We start from the raw sequence: 23,581 nt of genomic DNA, 5'->3' as shown, positions 1-23,581 counted from the left end.
GAAAAAGTAGCTCTTGACTTAGTTTGACATATTACTGTCTAACAGGGGCCACATGCTCCAATTCAACATGCTGTTATAAACAAAAGGTTCAATTTGGTAACATTTAAGTTTGGAAAGAGAATCAAGAAGACCAGCTGATACGAACTTAGAAAGGAACAGCCCAATGGGTAAAACGCTTGAAGATGACTTGGAGGATAAAAGATGAGGTTCAGAGTCACAAGATTCTCAAATCAAAAGGCTCAGATGACTTCTATGTTCTTTTGCTGTGACTGTAAAGAAGGTAATTAAAAGCAAAAGTATATTAAGTCCTATTAAGGAATACAGAAATTGCTAACGTCTGACAAGTTAAATGAAAAACTATTAAGTCAGGCTAAAAGTAATTTTTGAAGAACAAGTTTTTAAAGTTAAAAAAAAAAAAAAAAAAAAAGAGAAACACGAGGCCTGCTAGAGAGCCAGGAAGAACAATTAAGAGATGTCTGTGTAAAATAGCACAGTGCATGAAACAAATCCATTGCAGAAAAGCTAAATTTGCCCCAGTGTTCAGTCTTGAAGAGCATAGGCAGGTTCCCATGCAAGGAAATTCTTAAAAGGACAAGCCTAATGCACTGTCCCAATATTGAGGCTGGACTAGATGACCTCTTGAGGTCCCTTCCACGCTGAATGACTCCAGGATTCTATGAATTATGGAAGTTAAAAAAAAAAATCATAAATTGATAAAAATGAAACAAATCATCAAGATCATTGTGGAGCTCTAAAGGAACTAAAAGATGACACCACTGATGTATCACTTAAAGTGGCAGCAGATGGATGGTAGGTGGCAAACAGGACCCAAATCTGAGAGCAGGGCTGCAGAAAACTACCAGCAATTGCAGTCTTCTGGTTTCTACCAAACAGGGAATTCTACTGCCAGTCTGTGAAGATGCTTAAGGAGGAGTTAAGTGGCATTCACACAGAAGTGATCAAGCTGATACAGTATGCCCGGAGTTTCAAACAGCATTAGAAATCAAGCTTCCAAGACATAAAAGCAAAAGTCCTCTTGTTAATTAGCGTCAAGTTAAGTGAAAGGAAGTGGGAGATAAAACATGTGGTCAATTCTCACACTGGTGAGGTAAGATCCCTAAGGCATCTATACTGGAACTTACATTCCTGATTTGCAGAAATAGGCCAATACCTTTGTATAGGTGACAAACTTCATCCTCCTACTATTCAAGATTGCTAAATGGTGAATTATATTTATGGAATTTAAATATTCTCTATGACAGGAGACCTCTACAAGAGAGGAAGAGCCAGATAAAGATAACTACAGCTAAATTCTAGAGAATGTATTAGCACTATATGAAGTCAGCAATGTTTTGTGGTCAGCCAGGCAAAGGCAGCTTTAAATCAATAGCATCTGCATCATTATTTCATGTCTGCTCTTCATTAATAAGACAGCATGACCATCCCTGATAGATGGTTGCTTTAAGTGGGCAATGATTAAGTCTGAAGTCAGACGGGGGGGCCAAGATCATCAAGTGAAGTTGAACAGTGGTACTGTAACTCCTATTCTAAATGCAGGTATAAACTAATTAGGTGATATGTCACCACTTTTTTATCTTCTTTTTTTCTTTTTTACTTCTAATTAACAGTTGGTAAGACAGTAATAGATGAAACTCAGAAAGTCCAACATGTATCATCATGAAGAACAGTTTCTTGTGGTTTTTTTATTCCTTCATCCTGATCAGGATAAATTTGTTTTCCTTCAAACAGGATATGCTGCCAGAGTAGAAAAAGAAAAAAAAAACACAAACCTGTCACATTTCTGCTTCATGCCATGGAGAGAAATGGCAATATGAACATCATTATCAACTATCTTTAGTCCTAGAAATGAGAAGGTTATATTATGCAAGAAAAACAGCTGTTAAATCCAAAATATTTTAACTCTGGGGAAAAAAAAACCCCAAAACTCATCCCATTAAAAAAAACGGAAAAGCTTCAAAGGAATCTGGGAACTTACCAGCTGGATCTGAAACTCACATGCTCCTTATTCACTTGAGAGCATTTTGGATGTACTACTTTGCTACTCATACAAACAGCAATTATTAAAAGCTCCCTCTATTTCTGCCTATGCAATGTATTCTCTGACTGTGCAACCAACCTTCAAGTAAAATAGTCCCCTTATTACACAGCTTTAGCAGTACCTGTAAGACCCAGCTATTAGCAAACCAGGAGAGCTACTCAGACCAGTCTTTAGGCTTGTATATTCTCTACAAGCAGCACCATACACTTACCATGACTTTCAGCACCAGTATCACAGTAATTCCCAACAGTGAAGATTACAGTGCTGAGAAATAATGTTTTTCATCTCCATGAATTCCAAGAAAGGTCTTAGCTGCTGTTAGAGGACACAGTGCTGTCCTCCAACAGCTAACAAATTATGTCCTTATATGACTACATTTGGAAGTGTCCTTTAAGCAAGAGGGAAAAAAAATACCTGGGTCTGCAGAAGAGGGGATCTTGTTGCATGCAATACTCCTGACCCTTGGTATACCAGAATTTTACATCAGACTAGTAAGTACCACAAAACATTTGTAAAACAAATCTCTCCCTTACTAGACGTCTTATTTTCCAGTACAAAATCAAAAAACGCCACATACCAAGTTGCTTAGAAGAGGAATCACACGTCTACTAATGAATTCAAGTTTAATTTAAACAAAACAATCAAGAAACTTTGCGAATAAATCTGTCCTGTTCCTACCATTTAAACTTGCCATATTACAGGATCCTCCAGATGCTTTCATACAAATAAACAAACAAACAAACAAAAAAATCAATAGTAGCACTGCTTTAAAGGAGACAGGTTTATTTTTAATAATCCCTTATAGCCACTGACTCATGGAAAAATACCAGGGAAGCATTCACATGTAATATTACTATGAGGGACTTCAAAGAAAAAAAAAAAAAGAGCAGTCCTTAAAAAGTTACTTACCTTGAAATCAAATTTTCTGGTATTTGTAGCTGTTTTACAAATGAAGTTTGATATTTGCCTGGAATTATTTCTAGCTTGCGTTTAAATAGCAATCATAAAATACAAAGAAAAAGTGACTTAAAGCTTATGACACTGTTCTATCACTTTTAGGCATTTCATATTAATTCTAGTAAGGCAGACATTCTAGAAAGTTTAATATAATATATCTCATAGCTCTATTTGCAAGTAAGTACCACACACCGTTATCAAGAGGCAAAGTATTCCATTTGTTCATTTTAAAAGTTATTCATATTCGTGCCTTTATCTAAATGAACTATTATGTGAGCAGGATGTTGTAGGAACTACTCAGTATGATAGGATATTCTTTAATCATGATTAGTTAGACTTACAAATGATTATGGAACACACAATATGTTGCAGCTTTGGATCATTACCCATGGAAATGTAATTCAGAAATACAAACAATAATTACTTCTGTCACTCCTTTTACTGAAACATAGCTTTCTTTAATTAGGATATTGATAAGTGTGTACCGCAAATATAAGATTTTTTAACAGTTAATCTGATAAAGAATAAAATGAGCTTTTAACTGAGAAAGCTTAATCCTCCAAACAGCCTGCATACAGGTTGTTCCACCTCCTTAGGAACGCCCACTAATATAATGGACTAAAGGATGATTAAAGATATATTTTCTATGGTGGCAGCCAGCCTCTGGGGACCTCAGTCCTCTCCGCACCCGTCAGCGGCACCAGTGAAGGACGGACCCACGCAACACGGGAAACCTCACACTGCTGCACGGCTGCTCTGTCCTCGCAACGGCTGCATCCCGCTCCTCCCATAGGCAGCACCTGGCTATTGCTTCAGTGTCTTGGATTTAGGAGACAAAGCGGGAGTTTTCCCCAAATTTGTATCCCAACTGTTAGTTTAGGAACATCATTCTGTCTCGGACAGAAGATGTCTATCAAAGAGTATGAAAACCAGTGGCAGGCATGGACGGTGTCTTTCCCAGCCTGCAAGAGCTCAGGACCCTCCTTAATCGTACACATCGTCTTTGTGTTTAGGGGCCCATTTTACTTTCATTAATGAGTCCATTCTTTTTTAGAATGGACATTAGCATCCAGTATCACTAATATTCCACTGCAAAGAGTTCCACTTAATTATGCATTGTGTGAAACACCTTCTTTTGTCTTAAACATTTCCTCATTTTGTTTGTACAACAGAGTTTTATTTCGACACCAGTGTTGCCACCAATCTAGTCCAAGAGGTGGTGGTAAAACTGCCTCTCTAAAGGTGACGGAATGGTTGAGAAGCAATGACTAGGTGTTACTTAGGAGAAACTATATGCACTGATTGAAAGTGAGCCTGCACATTAACAGACACAAGTTATAAACCATCAACACATATATGAAATCAACAGCACTGATGACAAATGGTTCAGGCATTTCTTGGCAGACAACTGCCACTTGATGTAAAGGCTCACGTGCTGTCCTCTACCAGCTTGTTGTCTGGCAAGAAGCATCCTCTGCTTCTGTCAGAACTGCTTAATTAAAATGTACCAATAGGTTATACTGGAAAAGTTAATTCCTGGTTGTGAGAAGCAGATCTGCAGTGAAAGATACAACTATTTAATCGCAGAAGGAAGAGCTTTCAATTCTATTCCTCCTTAGATAAGCTTATTTCTAGTTGCTGAGTTACTGTATGAGGACGAGCGATTTCCTTCAAGAGTTGGAGATGAAACATTAAGTAAAACAACATTTAGTAAAGATGAAGAAGCCATCTACCAAGCACCTCTCAATTTTTTTCATTACTGTTTAAGTGTGAATTTGGAATGGGTCTAAGTGCAATTTTTTTCCAGAAAATTATACGACAGTTAAAATATGAAAAACTGTATATTTCAAAACATTAATGTCTTTTCAATGCCACCTACACTCAGGACAGGACCATGGGAAATAAAAAGATAAGTCTACTTAAGATGTAAAGTGTCAGAGAAACATTGTCTCCTTATAACTGCTTTGCCAGGTACATGACCAAATCATACCTGCTAAGACAGCTTTAACATAATGATAAATTTTAACAAAAACCAACATGCATGCCACAGAATTTAAGTTAATTTAAAGTGACAGGTTGAAAACAGAGCTTTATCCAGTATTTGGGAAATTTACATATGAAAGAAAATTATACATCTTTAGGGTTTTGTAGAGTTTCCACCAGTAATTGCTTTGGATTTAAAGAAATCCAATGATAAATTCAACTTACGGTTAAAGAGTATTAACTTGTCTTAATTCTACAATAAAATATGACTATAATCCAGAGACAGGAACAAGAATTTAAACTAGTAAGATAAAAGACTTTTCAAGTGCCAAGCTAGAAGTTTAAAATATCACAGCACCTGTGACTTAGTATAGCCTTCTCTAAATATATTACAGAAATAATTGCATTAGTCAAAGCTCTTACATGAAATCACTTCTTCATCCTCTCCAGAAACCATGACAGGCAATAGAGATTAATGGGATATTAATGCTTTAAAGACATTCACACGCATAGGTTTACCAGTTACCCTTTCATTCTTAACGTGTCTTTTCCATGTGAGTTGAAGCTTCAGCTTCAGGAAGGCCAACAGAAGTATAGTTTAGAGGAGTTAGAGAATATGCTTCAAATCAATTTGTGAAGCAGGTACCTGATGCACCAAATATACCACTACATGGCACAGGAACTCCGTAATGACACACTCCAGCACAAAGCCCAGTAAGAATGTACTGGGTATGGTTTCAACTTAGGGAAAAAAAAATTCATTTAACACTAAGACCTATACAAAGCAACAGTAGTAGAAGAAAATCCATTGGACAGATCTCTCCTGTACAAGCCATTTTCAAAGTTCTAAACAAGCTTAATTCTGATAAATAAAATCATTAAAAGTTAGCTCTTTATCTAGATGATGATATTTCAAATAAGCCATGTGGAAATATCTTACCTCTTCTCCTGAAAGATAGTAAGCTGAAAGTAATCCACCGACAAAACGGATGTTCACTTCAAAAACAGAAATTTCAGCATTCTGTTGAAATAAATAAACATAGTTTTATTCCCTGATACTTTTCTGTACAGTTTTGGTTGCTTCTTTTTAGGTTTTTTGGGTTGGGGTTGTTTTTGTTGTTGTTTTTTTTTTGTGTGTTTTTCTTTTTTTAATATATATATATATACATGCAGGTATTAAGCTACAACAGCTGTAAATGGCAAAACACAGAAGATGTAGGCAAAGCCAACATAAGCGAACTTCAGGCATTTTAAAGTATTTCCTTCTCTTCCTCACGTCAACAAAATGTCCTCTCCATTATCCTCACCCTGTTAAACTTCTCATCTCTTCCACCTGGATATTCTCTGAATCCACATATCTAAGTACCTTCCTGCAGATGATTCTGCGCTCACACACAAAATGTCCTCTCAGATCCTCTGTCCTGCACTACCTCACCTCACACTATCGTTTCTCAGACACCCTTTAAGCAGTTCTTGATCAGAATGTCATAATAAGAATTTTCCTATCTCAAGTCCAAATGCAGGTGATTGTAAAATGGGAGGTAACATTAGAATGAGTCAATTATATGTTCATGACAAAAATGTAATCATGGTATGTATTCACTAGGAAGCAGATGATCTTTCACTATTACAGTGACAGCCCTTCCCAAGCTGGTCTGGTCTTTACCAATGATAGAGCCTAGGTTTGTTGTACTGAGCAGTATAGATACAGCCATTACCTATTTCAAAACTCAAAGCACATTCTTCTCTGCCTTTTTAAATTCAAACCTAAATGAAGAATCTGAGTCTCATGATCACTACCTTCTCTTGTTCTTTACCAAGTCAACTCCAATTTTACCGCAACACACAACATCCAATCCACTCAAGAGGCATTCAGTTGAAAAGCTGATCTACTGAAGTTTCTCAATTTTCACTTTTTTATGTAATACTACTTTTTGTATTTTTGTATTTCTGTAGAAAAATGGCACCCAGCAGTCAATCTTCTGAACTTTTGGGCACGTAAATAAGGTGTTTGACTTTCGTGTGTTTTGGGTTGCTCTTGCTTCTATATTGAGTTGTTTTTCCATCTTCTATTTGCTGACATAAACTATAGCTATATTCAATATAAATCAATGCATGGTAGAGCTGCAGGATTTTATTCCAAAGGGCTTGCAGGCTTTTCTCACTCATCTAGTTTTTGTACTTTTCCAGTTTAAACGTTCAGATGTCAGTTTATGTAGGAGGGAAGAAGTTGCTCCCTGTTCTCTATGGATTTTAAATTCTAGTAAACTGCCTTTGCAGAAGAAAATAGCACTAGGTTACTTACTAGAAATACGACTTCATGCTTTTGAGTTTGCAAGGCACTCTGATTAAGGACAGGTATCTAGACACATTGTGGAGAGTTGTTCAGTGTTTCATCAGTTGTAAAGGTACAGACTTCAAAAAAACCCACTGACTTGCTACAATGCTTGTCCATTTACCCTCAGGCATTTAACTTTTCTCCTCTAAAATTTATTGTGCACCTCCCCCTCTAAAAATGGAGGATATAATTTCATCCACAGAATTGCTCTGATTAATATATAATTCATATATACTGTATGTGTGTGCCTGTGTGTGGTGTTTTATACACATGAGCACAATTCAAAGGGGCAAAGTAAAGCCATCATGCACATCTGCCTATTGAAAACTCAGACCTGTCATCACATGTTAAAACTGCAAACTGAAAAAGTTATCTTCCTGTCTTGTACTGTTCAGAACATAACATTTTTCCAAGTTTAAGTATACTAAAACTCTGCAGTTTCTCCTCACTCACTGCTCTCCCAATACTGGTCTACTCTTATTCTTTCTAAAAGAAAATAGAAAGCCAAAAAAAAAAAAAAAAAGGCTTAATTTCTGTTCCCAAAATTAATCTGGTATTTCTGCTTTCAAGTAGTCAGTCACTGTCTCACTGAATCCAGCAAGAAGGAGAATGAAGTAACTGGAAACAGGTATTCGCTTCAACTTTAACTAGTGCCATTTCTGTGTATTTCTTTTTCCTATATCATGATATATGGTAAACTTGGGGAAATGGATATAAAAACATTTAAAACCTCTAGAAATCTGAACTAACTAGACAATACAGTGGTTCATCTGCTAAGCAGGCTACCTATGTAAGAACTCTACATTAAATAAAGAAGTCTACCTTAACTAAATCCAATGCATAAAACAGCTTGTAGAGAACTGATCTGACTTAGGAAAGGCTGATCTGATCTGATTTGATCTGACTGAAGAAAGGATGACTAAAGGAGTGATAGGGGCAGCTTCTCTTCCCTGGAACTTGAGCTCGCTGAAACTCCTATAAATAGTATTTTACTTGAGAACCTTCTTCAGAAGTTCAGGTTCTTTCTATTTCAATCCTGAGCCTCAGCACACGCTGAGAACTTTTCTGTGATGTGGGAAAGTTGAAGCTGTAAAGAGGTAAGTATTAGACAAGGAAATGAGTTAATCAGATATCCCAGACACTTGTCTTTCCTGTAAGGATTGAATTAAATTACTTTTTGATTTTGAATTGCTCGAAGTAAATTGAGTGATGTATGAGCTGAATATTTTGTCTCCAGAACCTTACATTTTGCCTTGCTGGATTTAATATGGCCACTTAACTCACAAACCATTGCTATCTTTCAAGGAAAGCAAAGGCCCTTTAAGAAAAGCTCAGTATGTATGCACTGACATCTGCTTCTGGAATTCAGTTACAGACAAAAAGAAGACTTTAAGTAATGTGAATAAAGATTTTCCTGTCAAACCACAAAGATTAATTGCTCTGTAATCCTGAATGTTTGCTGAAGTGGTGATCTTTCAGGACATTTCTTGATGCTAACCATTGTTTTAATGTTATCAGATTTCCAATACTTCACTTGCACAAACCTCTTGAACCTTTGTTCAAAATCCTCATCTCTTACTAAAATCTTTATACAAGCCACTGAAGCAGACGCAATTAATGACATGGACAGACATTTCATTAATGGTAGATTTGAAAGCTGTATGCTTAATACATAGTTATTCTTAAACTCATTATGCCAGGCTAGTAGTATTCTCAGAAAGCACAGCAATTATAGCAATTTGCAAAACAGTTAAAGAAGTTTTGTAACTTCATGTCAAAGAAACATTCATCTCTATATGGAAAGTTCGTGTGAGGTAGTAGTCTGTTAAGAGAAGTGAACTTGTCCTAAAAGTAGCAGATTCTGCTACACCAACTTACCCTTCTTTCTGGTTTGATTTTTTAAAATTTTCTGTATTTCACATTTAAGATGCCACACCCTGATCATTACCCTCTCTTCATATTTTTAATCGCCATCCACATACAGTTTGCACAAATAAGTCTGTATATTTCTACTCAGCAGTCAAATTCTAAGTAAGCAATGTTATTTTTTATTTTGCTTTCAGATCCAGCTGTACACAAACACCTTATGATCCATTTAACAGTGCCAAAATATATAGGAAAAATTTTTAGCTGCAATTCCCAAAGTTTCTACTTCACCAGCTGAAGAGGCCAGAATCATTTTACTTTTTTTTTTTGTATTTCAAATTTAGCTTTCTCTTTCAAACCATCATTGTATCATTACATAGCAGGTCTGAGCAGTGGCTGAATTAATTCCATTAGATCTAATGGAACTTCTATAAGGAGAAGTGACTGGACATGCTTATTTCAAAATGACCACGATGTTCCTTTTGTAAGATCCCAAGTCTATAAGATGACTCTGACCAACTGGACAGACATAATCTCTAATTTTACAGTCTTTTCATTAGTATCCCAATTAGGCTGTGTGGCCACGTGCTGTGTACAACGATATCTGGCACACATTTGTTAGTACACATCTGTGCTAAGCTCTTATTGTTCCTATGCAATATCATCTTGCTCTGGCTGCTAGTTTTGGAGGCCTCCCTTTTATAAAGGATTCTGAAAGCATGTAGATGCTTGGGAAAGTGATATGTATATTGGGAACAAAGTATTTTGTTTTACTTCCAGGGCTTTTATGTTAATTGAAGTATATGAGTAATTTGGTCTTTCATCTTACATTTGATTAATAATTCATCATTCACTACTTGATCTTCTGATAAGTGAATCATAAATGGGATAGTCCAAGTACTATACGAAATCCACAGAAATTGTGACTGCTTCTCACTGTACTTAGCGAAATAGAAAACCGAAAGCAATATATGTATCCATTACATGGTGCAAGAGCAAAACTGTGACAACTTCATGGAATTTCATCTGGTTTCCTTAATTAGTTTTTAATGACAAAATTATTTTGACAAAGAGATGTAACATCCTTTACATTGCCAGCTAGACACATAACGCCAAAATGAACCTATTTACATATGGTAGAGGCTGCTCTTTCTCAAACCCAGGCTATGCAAATAACCAAGTCTCTACAATCAAATGACAAAACAGCTGAGTGTTTTGTCATTTTCTCTTGACAACGAGAAATGCTAAAATAAGTTTTTTTTAAGCAAGAGAAGAATCATAGCTGAGAAACACTCAAGAAGCTGCAGAATGTGACAGGTAAACCTATTAAACTAACTCCTTTTAAAGAAAGGAAGGCTGACTATACCTGAAGGAAGCCGCATCTTCAAAAAGCAACAAATGTTACCGAACAGGAAGAAGAAAAAAAAAGTGTCAAGAGTTACATTACCTAGTTTGTGTTACTCTGCATTTGTATTTTCTTTGTAAACCTATGATAGGGTCAATTGATCGCAGCTGCACCTCACTTCACTTCCCTCACCCTTCCATACACCAGAGGATTAAGCCTACAACTGGTAAACTGCTGAAGCTTAAACCAGCTGTAGTTGAATTTAATGCTGAAAGCTCTGTTCAGACAACAAAACTACTGTCAGCTGGGCTCTCCTGAAGCCCTTCTCCTATTAGACTCCTCCACCTTCCCAAAACATCCTTCTGGATCATTTCTTTAACTCATCTCTTTCCTGAAAGTCCTCCTCTCCACAAATTCGTAGACCAAGGCCAAAACAACTTCCATTTATGTTTTCTCATGGGAAGTCACCCTCACTTATAAACACAACATTTGAAATACAACCCAATTTTATTTATGTAGTATCAGCTTCCACCTGGCACTCATCAGCACTGGTACTTGCTCTGCCATTCATAATTCAATTGGAGAAAATACTGTGTGCTGTTTATGTGGATGAATGTATCCACAATAATTGAGTCACCTTAATTTATATTTGATGAAGAGCTTACTCACTTTGTTTTTATAAAGATCCAAATAAGGCCACAAATCCTACTAAATAACTTGTATCTGTCTTCTTTATTGCACAGATTCTTTCCAAAACTTTCTTTCCTTCAGTTCTCCTGTTCTTATCTCATCAACAGCGTAATAAAATTTCAGTCACCTCATCTGCATTTCCATCTATGGCTCCTATGTACAAGAAATATTGCAGCTCCCCCCATGGCCACATACTGTACCGTACCATTGCAAACGGCCCGTATTCCACAGGTTAACAAGCTGTGCAAGAGAACGTCAGGGACTCTACACTGAACAATGCTAAATAATGTATATAATTCTAGACTAAAAAATGGACACAAAGGGCCCACATTTCAAGTGAAATGAGAGGGATTTGGAATTGTTATTACTATTAAATAATAATAGTATCCCCCTGTTGAAACACAAAGGTTGGGAACAACAACAAATCTTAGCATTTTCAAGCAGTCCAGGAAGTATGATAGAGACACCAAGAGTACTACAATTGCTCACTTTAAGCTACTGTAATTAAACATCATTTTAATTACTTGCAATTGTGGGGAAAAAAGTTTCATTCATATTCCACAAATGAAATTTAGTGGCAGCTGGCTAAAATACTCAGTTCCCATAGACAAGGGAAACAATTTTAGCAACCTTTTTATTGCAAGTGTCAAAACCTGGTTATTGCATAAGATGCTATTTAACCTTGCTGAAGTCCCCACGTGGCAAACCGTAAGATCTTAAACAGGCACAAAAATAAAGTGTTGTTACTGAAGGCATTAACAAACTCTAGCAGCAAAAGAACTGCATTTAATAATAAATTTGCAGGATCTCGTTTTAGACTACCAAAGTAATTTCCTATTCACAATCAAAACAAAATCAAGTCACTTTGAAGTCTGGCATTTAGAGTGTACTAACAAGTTATGTGGCAAACTAGTAAACAAATGGTCCCACAAACTAAAGAACCATTTTCAACTGCTGGCTTTCTTAAGCTTCCTCACAGACCCATTATACATTTGCTTAAAGTCCATTTACTCTCACCTCCCACACACCCTTTTTTTTTTTTAAATAGGAAAGCTATCCTGTTGCAAATTGTTATGTTCAGAAACTCTCTGATTTTCTCAGTTAAAGTGAAAAAAACACCAAGAATAAAGCGCCAAAGAACCATCTGCCTCCAAGCCAGAACATTAGGTTATGGACTGTTAAATATAATTGTAATTCAATCATAATATCTACAGTTTGAGAGTAGCAGGATTTAAATTTGTAAATGCTGAAGTTTGAAATAAACAATCCGGATTCTAAAAGTCTGTCCTGTTACTAACTGCCACACCACAGATAGACTTGAGCTAAAGATAAATGCTGGAAGCATTAATAATTAGATCCAAATAATATTTGCTATTCTGGGATCTTGGAAAAGGTGCAAGTTAATCTACACATGGCAGTAGAGATAAACACAATTTCAAGTTTCTGTACTTTATCCACTCTCTTCTAGTTCCCAAAACAGTAGACACATTACATGCAAAACTTCTACGTTGCATGAAGCTTCTTTAAAAGACACTGAAATTTGCAAAGCTAAGTAGAAAGATGAAAATCAGAACTGGTAAGTAAGCCTTCAAGCTTCAGGGTGGCTTATAAAATCAGATACAGTGACTGACTGACAGTCTGTCTGTAAACAGCTTTGCTTAAGAGTGCTAACAGGACACAAGACTCAACGTATCCTTGCAGTCTTACTCATTCCCTTCTCTTGATGCAGCTCCTCAGCTCATTTAGTACCTGTCTCCGAGAGCAAATAATGAAATGCTGTTCATACTTTCCCCACAGCACAACATCAACTCTTTCCTAGGTTGATCCATCCTGTGTAGTTAACAAGGGAAGGTATCTGTGATCAGACAGATAATGCACGATGAGTCAATGCTCGCATAAAATGTCAACTAAAGTCAATTAAATTTTATCCACATAGATAGAGCTATTGCACAGAGGGCTGCCACTTTCATCTGACCGAGCAATCATAACTTTCTGCCATCCTCCATTTTGACCAAAAATAGAGAGGGATGAAGAAAACAAAGCAAAATCCACTAATAACCAACAGGAAGGTTATTTTAGTTTGAATCTAAATTCACCTTTGAGCAATCTGCTGGCAGAAGAAATAATTTTCCTCTTCTCCCAACAAGCACATGGCTTGCTGTTCCGTACCTTGTTCCCATTCTGGTCCTGCCTGACTACACCCACATCAGATGGCTGATCAGTGGGTCAGGGCATGAATTCAAGCACTGTCCCACATACCATTTAATTGTTAGCACCTTCTGGTCTGGTTTGGGCCCCTAGTTTTCCAGCCAATGTCCAGGCACTCTTTAGGACACCATGTAGGCCAAGGACTGTTCCCAGTATGCAGTATGGGCAAGACTGTCCTTTTGTGGGGAAGGAGTTTAGCAGGGCTGAAGAAGAGGGGGACGGGTCAGTTAGTCTCTTATCCTAAAGAAGTTGGGATGTGTCTGGGTCTGGGTATAGAAGCGAAGCACCATCAATTCCAGTACAACCCTTCACTGCTGTGCCAAGCGGCTCAGCTCCTGCACCACTGCTCCCTGACTCCTGATCCTGATCCCTCCATCCATCTCATTAAGATCCCTCTTCCAATCTCTCTTCCCGAGTATGGATTCATTGTGGTTCGCCCCTTGCGTGGCAGAGACCAATAGCTTTTCCCTCCCTAGTGTGAAGCAGAAATTGAGTGGTGGTACAGAAACTCCTTCAGAAAGCTATGAATGCTCTGTGTGTGTGCAGGTCCTAAAGCAAATAATGAAAAAATAGAACCAGAGAAGCACGCAGCAGTGTGTAGTTGTAGCTCGGAAGCAGCCAAGCTCCCTAGTGATCCCGTGAAAGACTGGCTCCTTTTTCCTCCGTTGCAACATGTTGATACGCAACCCAGCCCAGCGCAGCCTTGGGCAGGGCCGTGCGCGAGCACCGTGAAAAGGGTGTGTGGGCAGCAGCACGGGTGGGGAGGTCAGACCAAATCCTCAGCTACATTAACGGAAGAGCAAAGATACACCCCCACAGACATGAAGTGATTTAATGGAAAACAGAGCACACATCCATGCTGCAAAGACCATGGATTTAGCCACTGCTAAATGTCAACTCTTTCCAAAGGCATGAGTATGTCTAAATCTCTTAAAATATTGACAGAATCAGAAAATGCAACTCAATTCCTGAAGGACTACTCATTTTGGCTGAAACTTCAGCAAGGTATCAAATACAAGGAATTTCAGCAGTTATGAGAGAAAAAAACTCCAAGCATTGCAATATGGATATCTCAGTTATAAAATCACAGGGCTACCAGCTGCAGTTATAATAAAAATAGCCTAAGCATTGTTATACTCCAAAAGGGGAAGCTTCCAAACACATCTACTCACAAGCTTATCAAAATTCACAAGTTTGCCGAGAAAAGCGGCATTTACCTATCTAGAATTTTCCTTCAAAATCAAAACAGTTTACTTTCTCCGGAAAGGTAAACAAGAGTAACCCTGACAACTAATTCATTGAATTGAGGGACTGAAATCTAACATGTGAAAAGATGATGCCATTTCCCATTAAGTCGTCTTTATTCCATAAATCCTTTTATGTGGATAAACTAGTGCTTACTTTACAAAATGACATTTGGAAACTTTTATGATCAGGTGATGAGAAAGATAGAGCGCTGGCCAAATAGTTCAACATGTACAATGAGTATCTGATGTATTACAAACTTCTAGAAAGGAAAACTTGCTTTATGCAGCTGCATTGACATAGAATATAAAGAGAAAAGGTTCTGCCACAGAATATAGTCACAGCTATTTTTGTAAAGAACATCTTAAAGAAAAGTTAAGATTTAAAAAGCGTAGTTCTAAGATTAAATGGAGAGAAAAACTAATCCTATTTACACAAATAAAGGCCAAACATGCTTCCCCAAAAGCTGATTAAGCAGTTGCTGCCCAGGAAATAACCAGAAACATCAAACAGAAACATGTTTTATTCTACTCACAAGAAATAATACATAAGGATATGTCAGTGTGTCAGTTATTAAAAACTAAATCACTTTCACGGGAGAAAGGTTTCTAAAACAGGAGCAAGTAAGAGTGTACAAAACATTAATGCAGAAAATGTCAAGTAATGCCTGATACATGATAAATGCTTAAACACAAAAGAGAGGGCCCTGCTGTTCTTTATGTTAAGTGATTTCCAACTTTAAACTATAAGATACAAATACAAAGCAGCATTTGAAACTAGAACTTTAAATATAAGTGGAAAACTAAACAAGAGTACAAGTTGAGTAGCATCAAACAATTCAACTGTTAAACAAACTGACGTCAATTATTAAAGTTGGTGTTGTGATTATTTATTTTCACTTCCTCATTTCACTTTGGGAAAATTCATCTACTCATTACTGATACCAACGTAAAATTCAATTCTATAGGACTATGAAGTATTATGAAAATAATTTTGTGAGGTGTCAAACTCAAGACAGCTATTTACAGGAATATCAGGAACAAGATATTATTCCTGATGCCTATCAGTATTATCTGTAAAGTAGTTACAGTAAATCTGCTGGATTGCTGCATCGACTGACTAACGCAATACAAAATTTCAGATATTTTGAAAGGCTTCATAGCTTTTAAGCATTACTGAGAAAAAATAAGTAAGTGCTACATAGTTTTACAAAGTACATAAATTAACAAGAGGAGCTGAAATTGTAGGCAATACCATCTAGAAGTTTCCAGTACAAAGTATAGCAAGATTTACGCAAAACCAAAGATTTTAGTGTTATTAATGTATCACTCTACAGTGCTTTATGATGTTCCTCCAAGTGGAGCTCAGCTCTTCCTTTGAAGTGGATTTTGCTATTTTCTGATGTTTTGTTTTTACATTTTTAAACATCTTAATAATGCTAAGCTAATAAGACAGGAATTTAATATTACAAAAATTCCTTTAGAAAAAAAAAATCTTATGCACAAGTTAGCATGTCATTCAGATATCTGACACTACTCAGAAGCACAGTTTAATATCCTGTATTTACATTATTAATGTAAACATAAATGCACACTAAATTGCTGCTTATATAAACTATATAATATCCACTCTTATTAACTCCTCCTTCTTAAAATGATAATTAATTCTCAAGCATGTAAGAGAAGTTAATTAATCCTGACTTTTGCATAACATATTAGAAAGAGTACTTTGTTTTCAGAAAGTGTTTCTACCATTACGCACATCAACTACAAGAGCTTTTAAGTGCTCAGTGTACCGTGCCTACAATGCTTTCCTACTTTACTACACCAATCAGCAGAGGTACTCCATTAGCTCTCTGTACCCAGCAATTATAATACATACTCTGGCCCACCCAAAAAAACCCCAAACAAAACAAAAAAAAAACCTAAACCAGGAGGTCTTCTCAATTTCATTGAAATTTTACAGAGGTTCTTGCCTGTTCAGGGCCTTTCTAGAATAAAACCTTTAATAATGGACTTTGCTCTCAGTTACATATTTACCAATTAACAGGATGATTTTTACATGCAGTTGTGATGACCTGGTGCCTCATAAGACTAAAGCAGCTCAGTTTGTGCCAACAATTCAGTCTAACTCATGGGATTTAACTTCACTAGAATACACAACGGAACTTAAATGGTATGTATGACATGTAGCTGTACGTATGGCGTGTTGCTTTAAGTGTAAGTCTAATTTGTGGAAGATTTCACAAACCAAAAATGCAAAGTGTTTATATAACGAAAAAATTAATGCTTGAAGTGTCCTGATTCTTCTATCCAAAAGGGCTGAAAAGTTTGTTGTTTACTTTACAATGGTAAATACTCTATTCCTTTTTCCTTCCTTCAGTTCAGCTCGTTGCCTCCTATCTACCTAAATCTCTCTGACTGAAAAACTGCATATAAGCAGAGCAGTAAGTTTATTATGTTTCTGCTTCCTGCCTTGCTTTATCTATCAATGATCTAAATTCTGTAGCCTTGTATCATGCTTGCAATATTAGAACCTAGTCCTCAATTGGCCCCGGAGACTAAACAGAGCATTAAATGTTAAATCAGCAACACTACTTACCACATTGAAATCTAAGTTTTTTTCAACCCACTCCTTGGCTTCCTTGAATTCCTCTTTCATTTCCATGATGTACAGTGTATCAAGGGCATCCACTATTGTTGCTCCTTGAATGTTACCTGAAATACATGAAGAGCCAGTGATTTACTTTCCAACAGAAGGCTTTTCAGTTAGGTCTAATTAATTTAAATTAATTCTAATTTCAAAATCTAATTTCAATTAATCCAATTAAAAATTGGGTGTATAAGCATTTAAGTGGGCAACTAGTAATTCACAGCCTTAACTTTGATTCCCACGCCACAACACAGCATCATAATATTTAAGTATTTCTTCCACTAATGAAGCTTTGAAGAGCAGCTCTGATGCACTACATTTTCAGCCATGATTTTGCATTTTTAAACACTAATGGAACAGTTCACTGTAAAATGTAATTCATAGAAGACAATAAATCTCAACAAATGGAGAAATGACTGTTTCTTCCAGTTCGGAGTGAAAAAAGACAGTTGTTTTTTTGTTTTTATACTCAACAATATACATAAAGCTTAAAGAAGCTGATAAGCAGTGATCACGTTTCAGTTAAGCAAGCCCTTTAAGAAGTATCCTCTCTGAAAAACAATTTTTCTGATACTGTGCATCACCATGTAACCTGCACAAGATAGCACTGGGGGAGCAAAGGCAAACGTGCACACATCTGAATTTCTCAGCTCAGGACAGACAGCCAGGCATCAGTTTTCAGAGCAGGTTCTGGTTGTTTGCAAAAGTGGCATCCTTCTGCTTCTGTTATGGAGACGGATAAGAGTCAGTTTACTAGACTTCACCTAACGTTGCAAGATGAAGTATCATCAGTATGCTCACTTTGGCATGGATTAAATGTTCATCATCCTGTACTGAAAGGGTAATGTGGAGGGTCAGGGAGAAAATAAAGCCACTCAAATGACCTTCCCATGCTTCCTTCAAATTTACAATAACCTTTTTAAGACAGCGTTTTTGTCTAAGAAAATCTTCGTTACGAATGCAAACTACGGTTAAGATATTCTTTAGAGAAGACCCTAGATACAGAAGTAAACATTTAGAATTGCAGAATAATTTAGGTTGCAAGGAACAGAGGAAGTCGTTAGGTCCAATCCCTCTCTCCCCCAGCAGGGCTAGTGACTGGGGTAGACAGTTGAATACTCATTCAGGAATTGATTGCCCTGGGCAAATAACAAGACAGTAGCTACAACTAACTTTACAGAATTTGATTATCATCTTGCCTCTGAAATACCTGATGAAAAAGTAAACTTAGTTTTGTAGACTTATCAAGTATCAGAATTGAATTATTCATATTTAAGTAGGAAATACACTATTTCAGTCAACTCTTGTGTTTACTACCATCAAAGTTTTCTGCTTCCTCATGAAACAGAGGAGTGATTGGAGACGTCCATATAGCAGGATTGTCATCACTTTCTTAACTTAAGCTTCCAGACAGAAAATGATTTTCCATTTGTACTATCTTAAACAAAATAACACTTGAGATTATTATAACAGTTACTTGGAATATTTAACAGAACCAGATGTTCTCTCTGTTTTAGCAGCTGCTAATTGCATATACCATCCTTTTTGGAACATCCCTTTCCTACTCTGAAGGAAGTAATTTATGCTTTCCTCCAGACATTCCACTAATAAAACTGCAGCATACGTTGGTAAGAAGGACATCATATCTTCTCAGAGCTTACTTGGAGCTTGGCTGCCCTTCTCTCATATTAAAGGAAAAGCATTCCTTTAAACTTGGCTAAGTAACTTGTATTTTTCCTGAGCTTGTGAGAAAGTGAGAGTGATTGTGGAAAACTGCTGGAGGACATGCGCTCAAGAACACAACTGCAAAGGCTCTGGAGATGTTTAGTAACTCCCTACAAGAAAAGCAGCTCCTGGTGAACTTTTACAACTGAGTTCTACTTATGGAAAAAATCATCTATAACCTGATTTGCTTCAGTGGATTGTGATAGGCTCACCGCGCAATAGCATTCTTTGTGATAATCCTCTTGTAATACAGCTAACACCACCTCTAAACAGTTGAGCTTTCAATTTTAAGGATTAGTACTTGAGCTGCAACTCACTACTGAGTCTGAAGAAAAAGAAGAGAATTCAACCTTATTGAGAAATTGCCCTTGGAGTCACCCACTTCCTATGATTTTTTATTTTTCTGAATCTGGACCATATGGCCTGCTTAAAGCATAGACCTCTCCCTGCAGGCAGACAGAAGAAAATGGGAGAATCTCAAGCAGATCTTACTTCATTTGAAACAACTTTTGCTATTATTCTGAAGGCTCCAGAAAACAGAATAAAGCAATGAATGTGACAATTAAATAGTCAAGTTTGTCTCGAACAGTTGTACTTCAAAATTCTTGATAAAAGAACACAGAATGCATTTTTAAAGTGTCAGTTTAGAGGCCAGAATTATGACTTGTGAACAATTGCAGTTTACGCTAAATCAGGATAATCCAGACTTAAAAATTGTTAAGGAAATTGTGTAGCTGAACAGCTCATTTATAACCAGTCAGACAAACAAGGGGGGGGGCGGGGAATGCAAAGAAGTTAAATGGACATTTCTTATTACAGAATAAGATCAAATTAAGATCAAATATTTCACAAGCCTATATATGCTATGCTTCTCAAAGCACACCACATAAATTATGAAATACAGTTATCATTCATGTTAGTTCCTACACAACGTTCCCAAGGAATTACACAGCCGTCATGGTCTACAAGAGGCAAAGATTATTGCTAGGCGATTACGATATACACTCCTATGACACAGAATATTTGGACAGGAGGACTGTTTTGTTATACACCTAAGGTACTGCTATAAATTTGATTAACAGTGAGCACTGAGTTACAAAACGTGCCAGCAAAGTTGCAGTCACCATGGTAGAGTTTCACAGTTGCCCTAGGCAGAAGGAAGATACCGCAAGTAATACTCGGAGCAAATTCATACACCTCAGGTAATCACAGATATACTTTGCAGATAGTGCAAAAAATAGTATAATCAAGGTAGAGAAAATGGACTTGAAATTCATAAAACATAAGCTTGAAGTGAATAATTTTGATGATAAAAGAGAAACCAGATGCACAAGCCTACCAAAGTGAAACATTATTAGTCTCTACCAAAACCTCCACACCAAGTACTTGTATATGCTCCATTTTACTTCTTTTGTTAAACCTGCTTCTGTTTTTCTCTCTCCTCTTTACTAACAGCATCATTTATTCCATGTAAGTGATTAATAGAGAACATGTAAAATAGCCTACAAGCTAGTTAACTGAAGAGAAAGCAAAAGAAATTGGTCAACACGAAACTTCCAAGTGGACTATCTAGCAGCATCTACAGAGCATTCTTTCCAGTTTAACATTTGAAATCTTTAGCAATGATCTGGAAGAAAATAAAAAGAACCTACTGCTAACAGGATTTGTGGATGATTAATGAAGATAGCTGATTACCCAGAATTTCAGAATAGCGTGATATAAAGCACAGAGCAGTCTAGATCACTACTGGGTAGTACACAGTAGGTCCATTTAAGCAGCATGCTTTTTAATATCTAGCAATGCAAAGGTATGTGCACACAAATAAGAAAAGGAGATTACATTAGAGAACAGAGTAGTGCCTCAGGGGAGGGGAAGCAGAGAAGAATAAAAAAAGTGATCAGAGGATGAATAACTTTTTATGAGTTTCCAGGGTGTCACTGCAGGGGAACTGCTATGGATGACAAGCTTATTAGCACAGCTCTGTCACTAAGCTTATGTGGCCATATGGTTTAAGAACCACAACTGGCTTACGGCCAAACTGTTTGGAGGGTGGGCCAACAGAAGCTTTTATTTGTCTAGCCCAGGCTTTTAGACATGGCTTATATTTTTGCCAAAAGAGTCTGAAACAGAATACAGCCAGGATGCCAGAATCAATGCATGCTGGTGCACTTAATAGTTTGTTTACAACTTTCCCCATCCGTTGTATACTAAGTTTGGGGTTTGGTTCTCCAGAACATCCACACTCCTCACCATCAAATATATTTGGAGAGAGATATACATACACACACACATATATATGCATACATATATGTGAAACAGATGAAAATTTGTGATCTGCAAGCGTATCATACAGAACATTACATGGAGAAAAGTTTCAGGCATGTATCCTAATGCACTGTCTATAACAGGATGGAAGCCAGGCCCCTTACTCTTCTCAAATTCAACTGCCTCTCTTTTTCTGACTGTGTCATATTCTGACTGTAAGGAAACTGTGGCAAAGCATATGACAAAAATGGAAGATAAGGAAAGATGAACTATCAAGTGGCCTCAGGTCATGATATCCATCAGCTCCCTCACCTATAACAGTTCACCATCCAACAAGCGTCATAAACTAGGATTTCTTGTTCTTGCATGACTGTAGAAGATGAATAGAATGTTGTTATTTCTTCCAGGAAAACAGTTACAGTTTTCTGTTTCTGATATGAAGTATGAAAATTAATATAGGACATTCATATTTGTAATTTTTTTAATGTGATAGAAATTCAGCACATACAGGAAACATCTTTTTGAACATTTGCACTTTTTTTGAAGGGATATCCATTATTATTTGCATTATTGTCAGAAGAATTGCTTTTTAGGGCTACTCTGTACTACTGTGGAAAAGAAAGTTTTATACATAGCTGTATTTGAATTGCACTCAGCCCCACCCTGATCATCTAAGACTCTTCATTGTTTTCAGCCAGTAAGGCAAACTTGTCTTGTCACCTTCCAGTTATTGTAAGTTGAAGAAGCTCAGTCAAAGCAGATGTATTCTATGAAATCTTCCTCCAGTTTGTCATTTCAGACTCAAAATTCCAGCCAAAAATACAGAAATAATCTGTCACAATTTTTGCTTAATCTGGCCATTAAGAACAGTTCAGATTTTCTTAACATGGGGAATAGAACCAGATTCTTTGTAACATTAAATATACAAATTAAACAAATCAACCATCCAATTTTTTTCAACTCTATATGCATATATGTTGTACAGTAACAACTCTAAACTACATTATTCTCAACGTATTCAAGAATACATATAGATCTGACAAAATTAACATTTTGATTAGAGCTGTAGGTTTCTTAGAGCATTGTTTCAAAAGCTGACTCAGATTTTAAATCAGTGTTTTCCTTTATTTAAAGTTCACTGAAAAGGTTCCTATCCAATATCATTAGCAATTTAAAGTGTCAAGAGTGATTAATTATTAAAGCGTGCTATGCCAAAACATGAAACTCTTACTCAAGTACTGGCAAACCCTCAGCAACACTAACATTTTTAATTTCAGTCATTATTACCAGCTGGTAAGAGTGGGAAAAGAAACAACACTTTCAATTTTTTTACAGATCTAGCTTTTCGTATATCTAACATGAAACAATGCTGTGATGTTTCCAGAATAATCTTCTAATCTCCAATATTTTGTACATTTGTGCATATCAGAGCCAGCTCTGGTGTCTTTGTATTCAATAGAGCTTGATGAATTTTTCCTCCATTGCTCATCTCTGCTTTCCATGGAAGCCTTTGGCATCCACCACGCTTCTGGCACCCATGCAGCTCAGCTACACATTTTGTTATGAACCACCTTCTTTTGTTTGTCTGAACATGCCATCTGCTGATTTGATATTTCCACCCCTTACAAAGGGTATTGTTCCCCACTAGGAACAATAAATCCTTGTTCACCCCATCATGCCACTTTCTATGCACCTCCATATATTATACTGAGAAGTTTTCTGTCTTTACTACCTTGAGTTCAAGTCTGCTAGTTCTGTGTATAACTTAGAATCGTATCTCCCATGCCACTATGTGCTGGTTTAAATTTAGGTATGTTAGACACCATTTACTATTTTCAAGAGCAGTTATCATCTGTCAGGGAACCCTTCTGGGTTCGTGGAATCACTTACAGTTTGCCATTGTCGTAGCTACCTTGAGTAACTTGTTAGCGCTGACTAACTGTCACTCTGGTCACTTGATTTTCCAGCACTGTGATAAGTATTTTGAGAGCCTGGCCTCAGCACCAATGGATCCCTGCAAGAGGCCAGTAATAACCCCAAAAAATGCTTTTTGGAAATCTAAGAAGGCAATGAACTTCCTTGTCTCCGTATTGACCAACTGTGAAAAAACAGCAGCTGTGCAGCATGACCTCCTCTCACAAATGCCGCGGTGAGTCATTCATCCATGTATCTGTTAGTGTTATTCTTTAGACAACTTTCTATTAATTAGTTGGGAAAGGTGTCAGGCTTACTTCCAAAATTAAGACCA

General features: G+C 36.8%; 1 protein-coding gene across 1 annotated transcript in view; it reads right to left on the bottom strand.

Moving 5' to 3' along the window:
- The window catches only part of MAN1A1 (mannosidase alpha class 1A member 1), a 150,873-nt gene that overhangs the window by 84,372 nt on the left and 42,920 nt on the right, over positions 1–23,581 (bottom strand). Inside the window, exons 3-4 of the mRNA XM_087775918.1 lie at positions 17,293–17,408; positions 5,940–6,020 (exon numbers count right to left, since the gene is read on the bottom strand). Coding sequence (XP_087632044.1) covers positions 5,940–6,020; positions 17,293–17,408 — 197 coding nt within the window. The remainder of the gene's footprint in view (positions 1–5,939; positions 6,021–17,292; positions 17,409–23,581) is intronic.

The sequence above is a fragment of the Nipponia nippon genome, unplaced genomic scaffold (genome assembly GCF_047370975.1).
Source record: "Nipponia nippon isolate SJK-2023a ecotype South Korea unplaced genomic scaffold, ASM4737097v1 scaffold_4, whole genome shotgun sequence".
NCBI classification, from domain to species: domain Eukaryota; kingdom Metazoa; phylum Chordata; class Aves; order Pelecaniformes; family Threskiornithidae; genus Nipponia; species Nipponia nippon.
The sequence above is the reverse complement of the archived record's forward strand: the minus strand, read 5'-3'. Positions and strand labels throughout refer to the sequence as shown.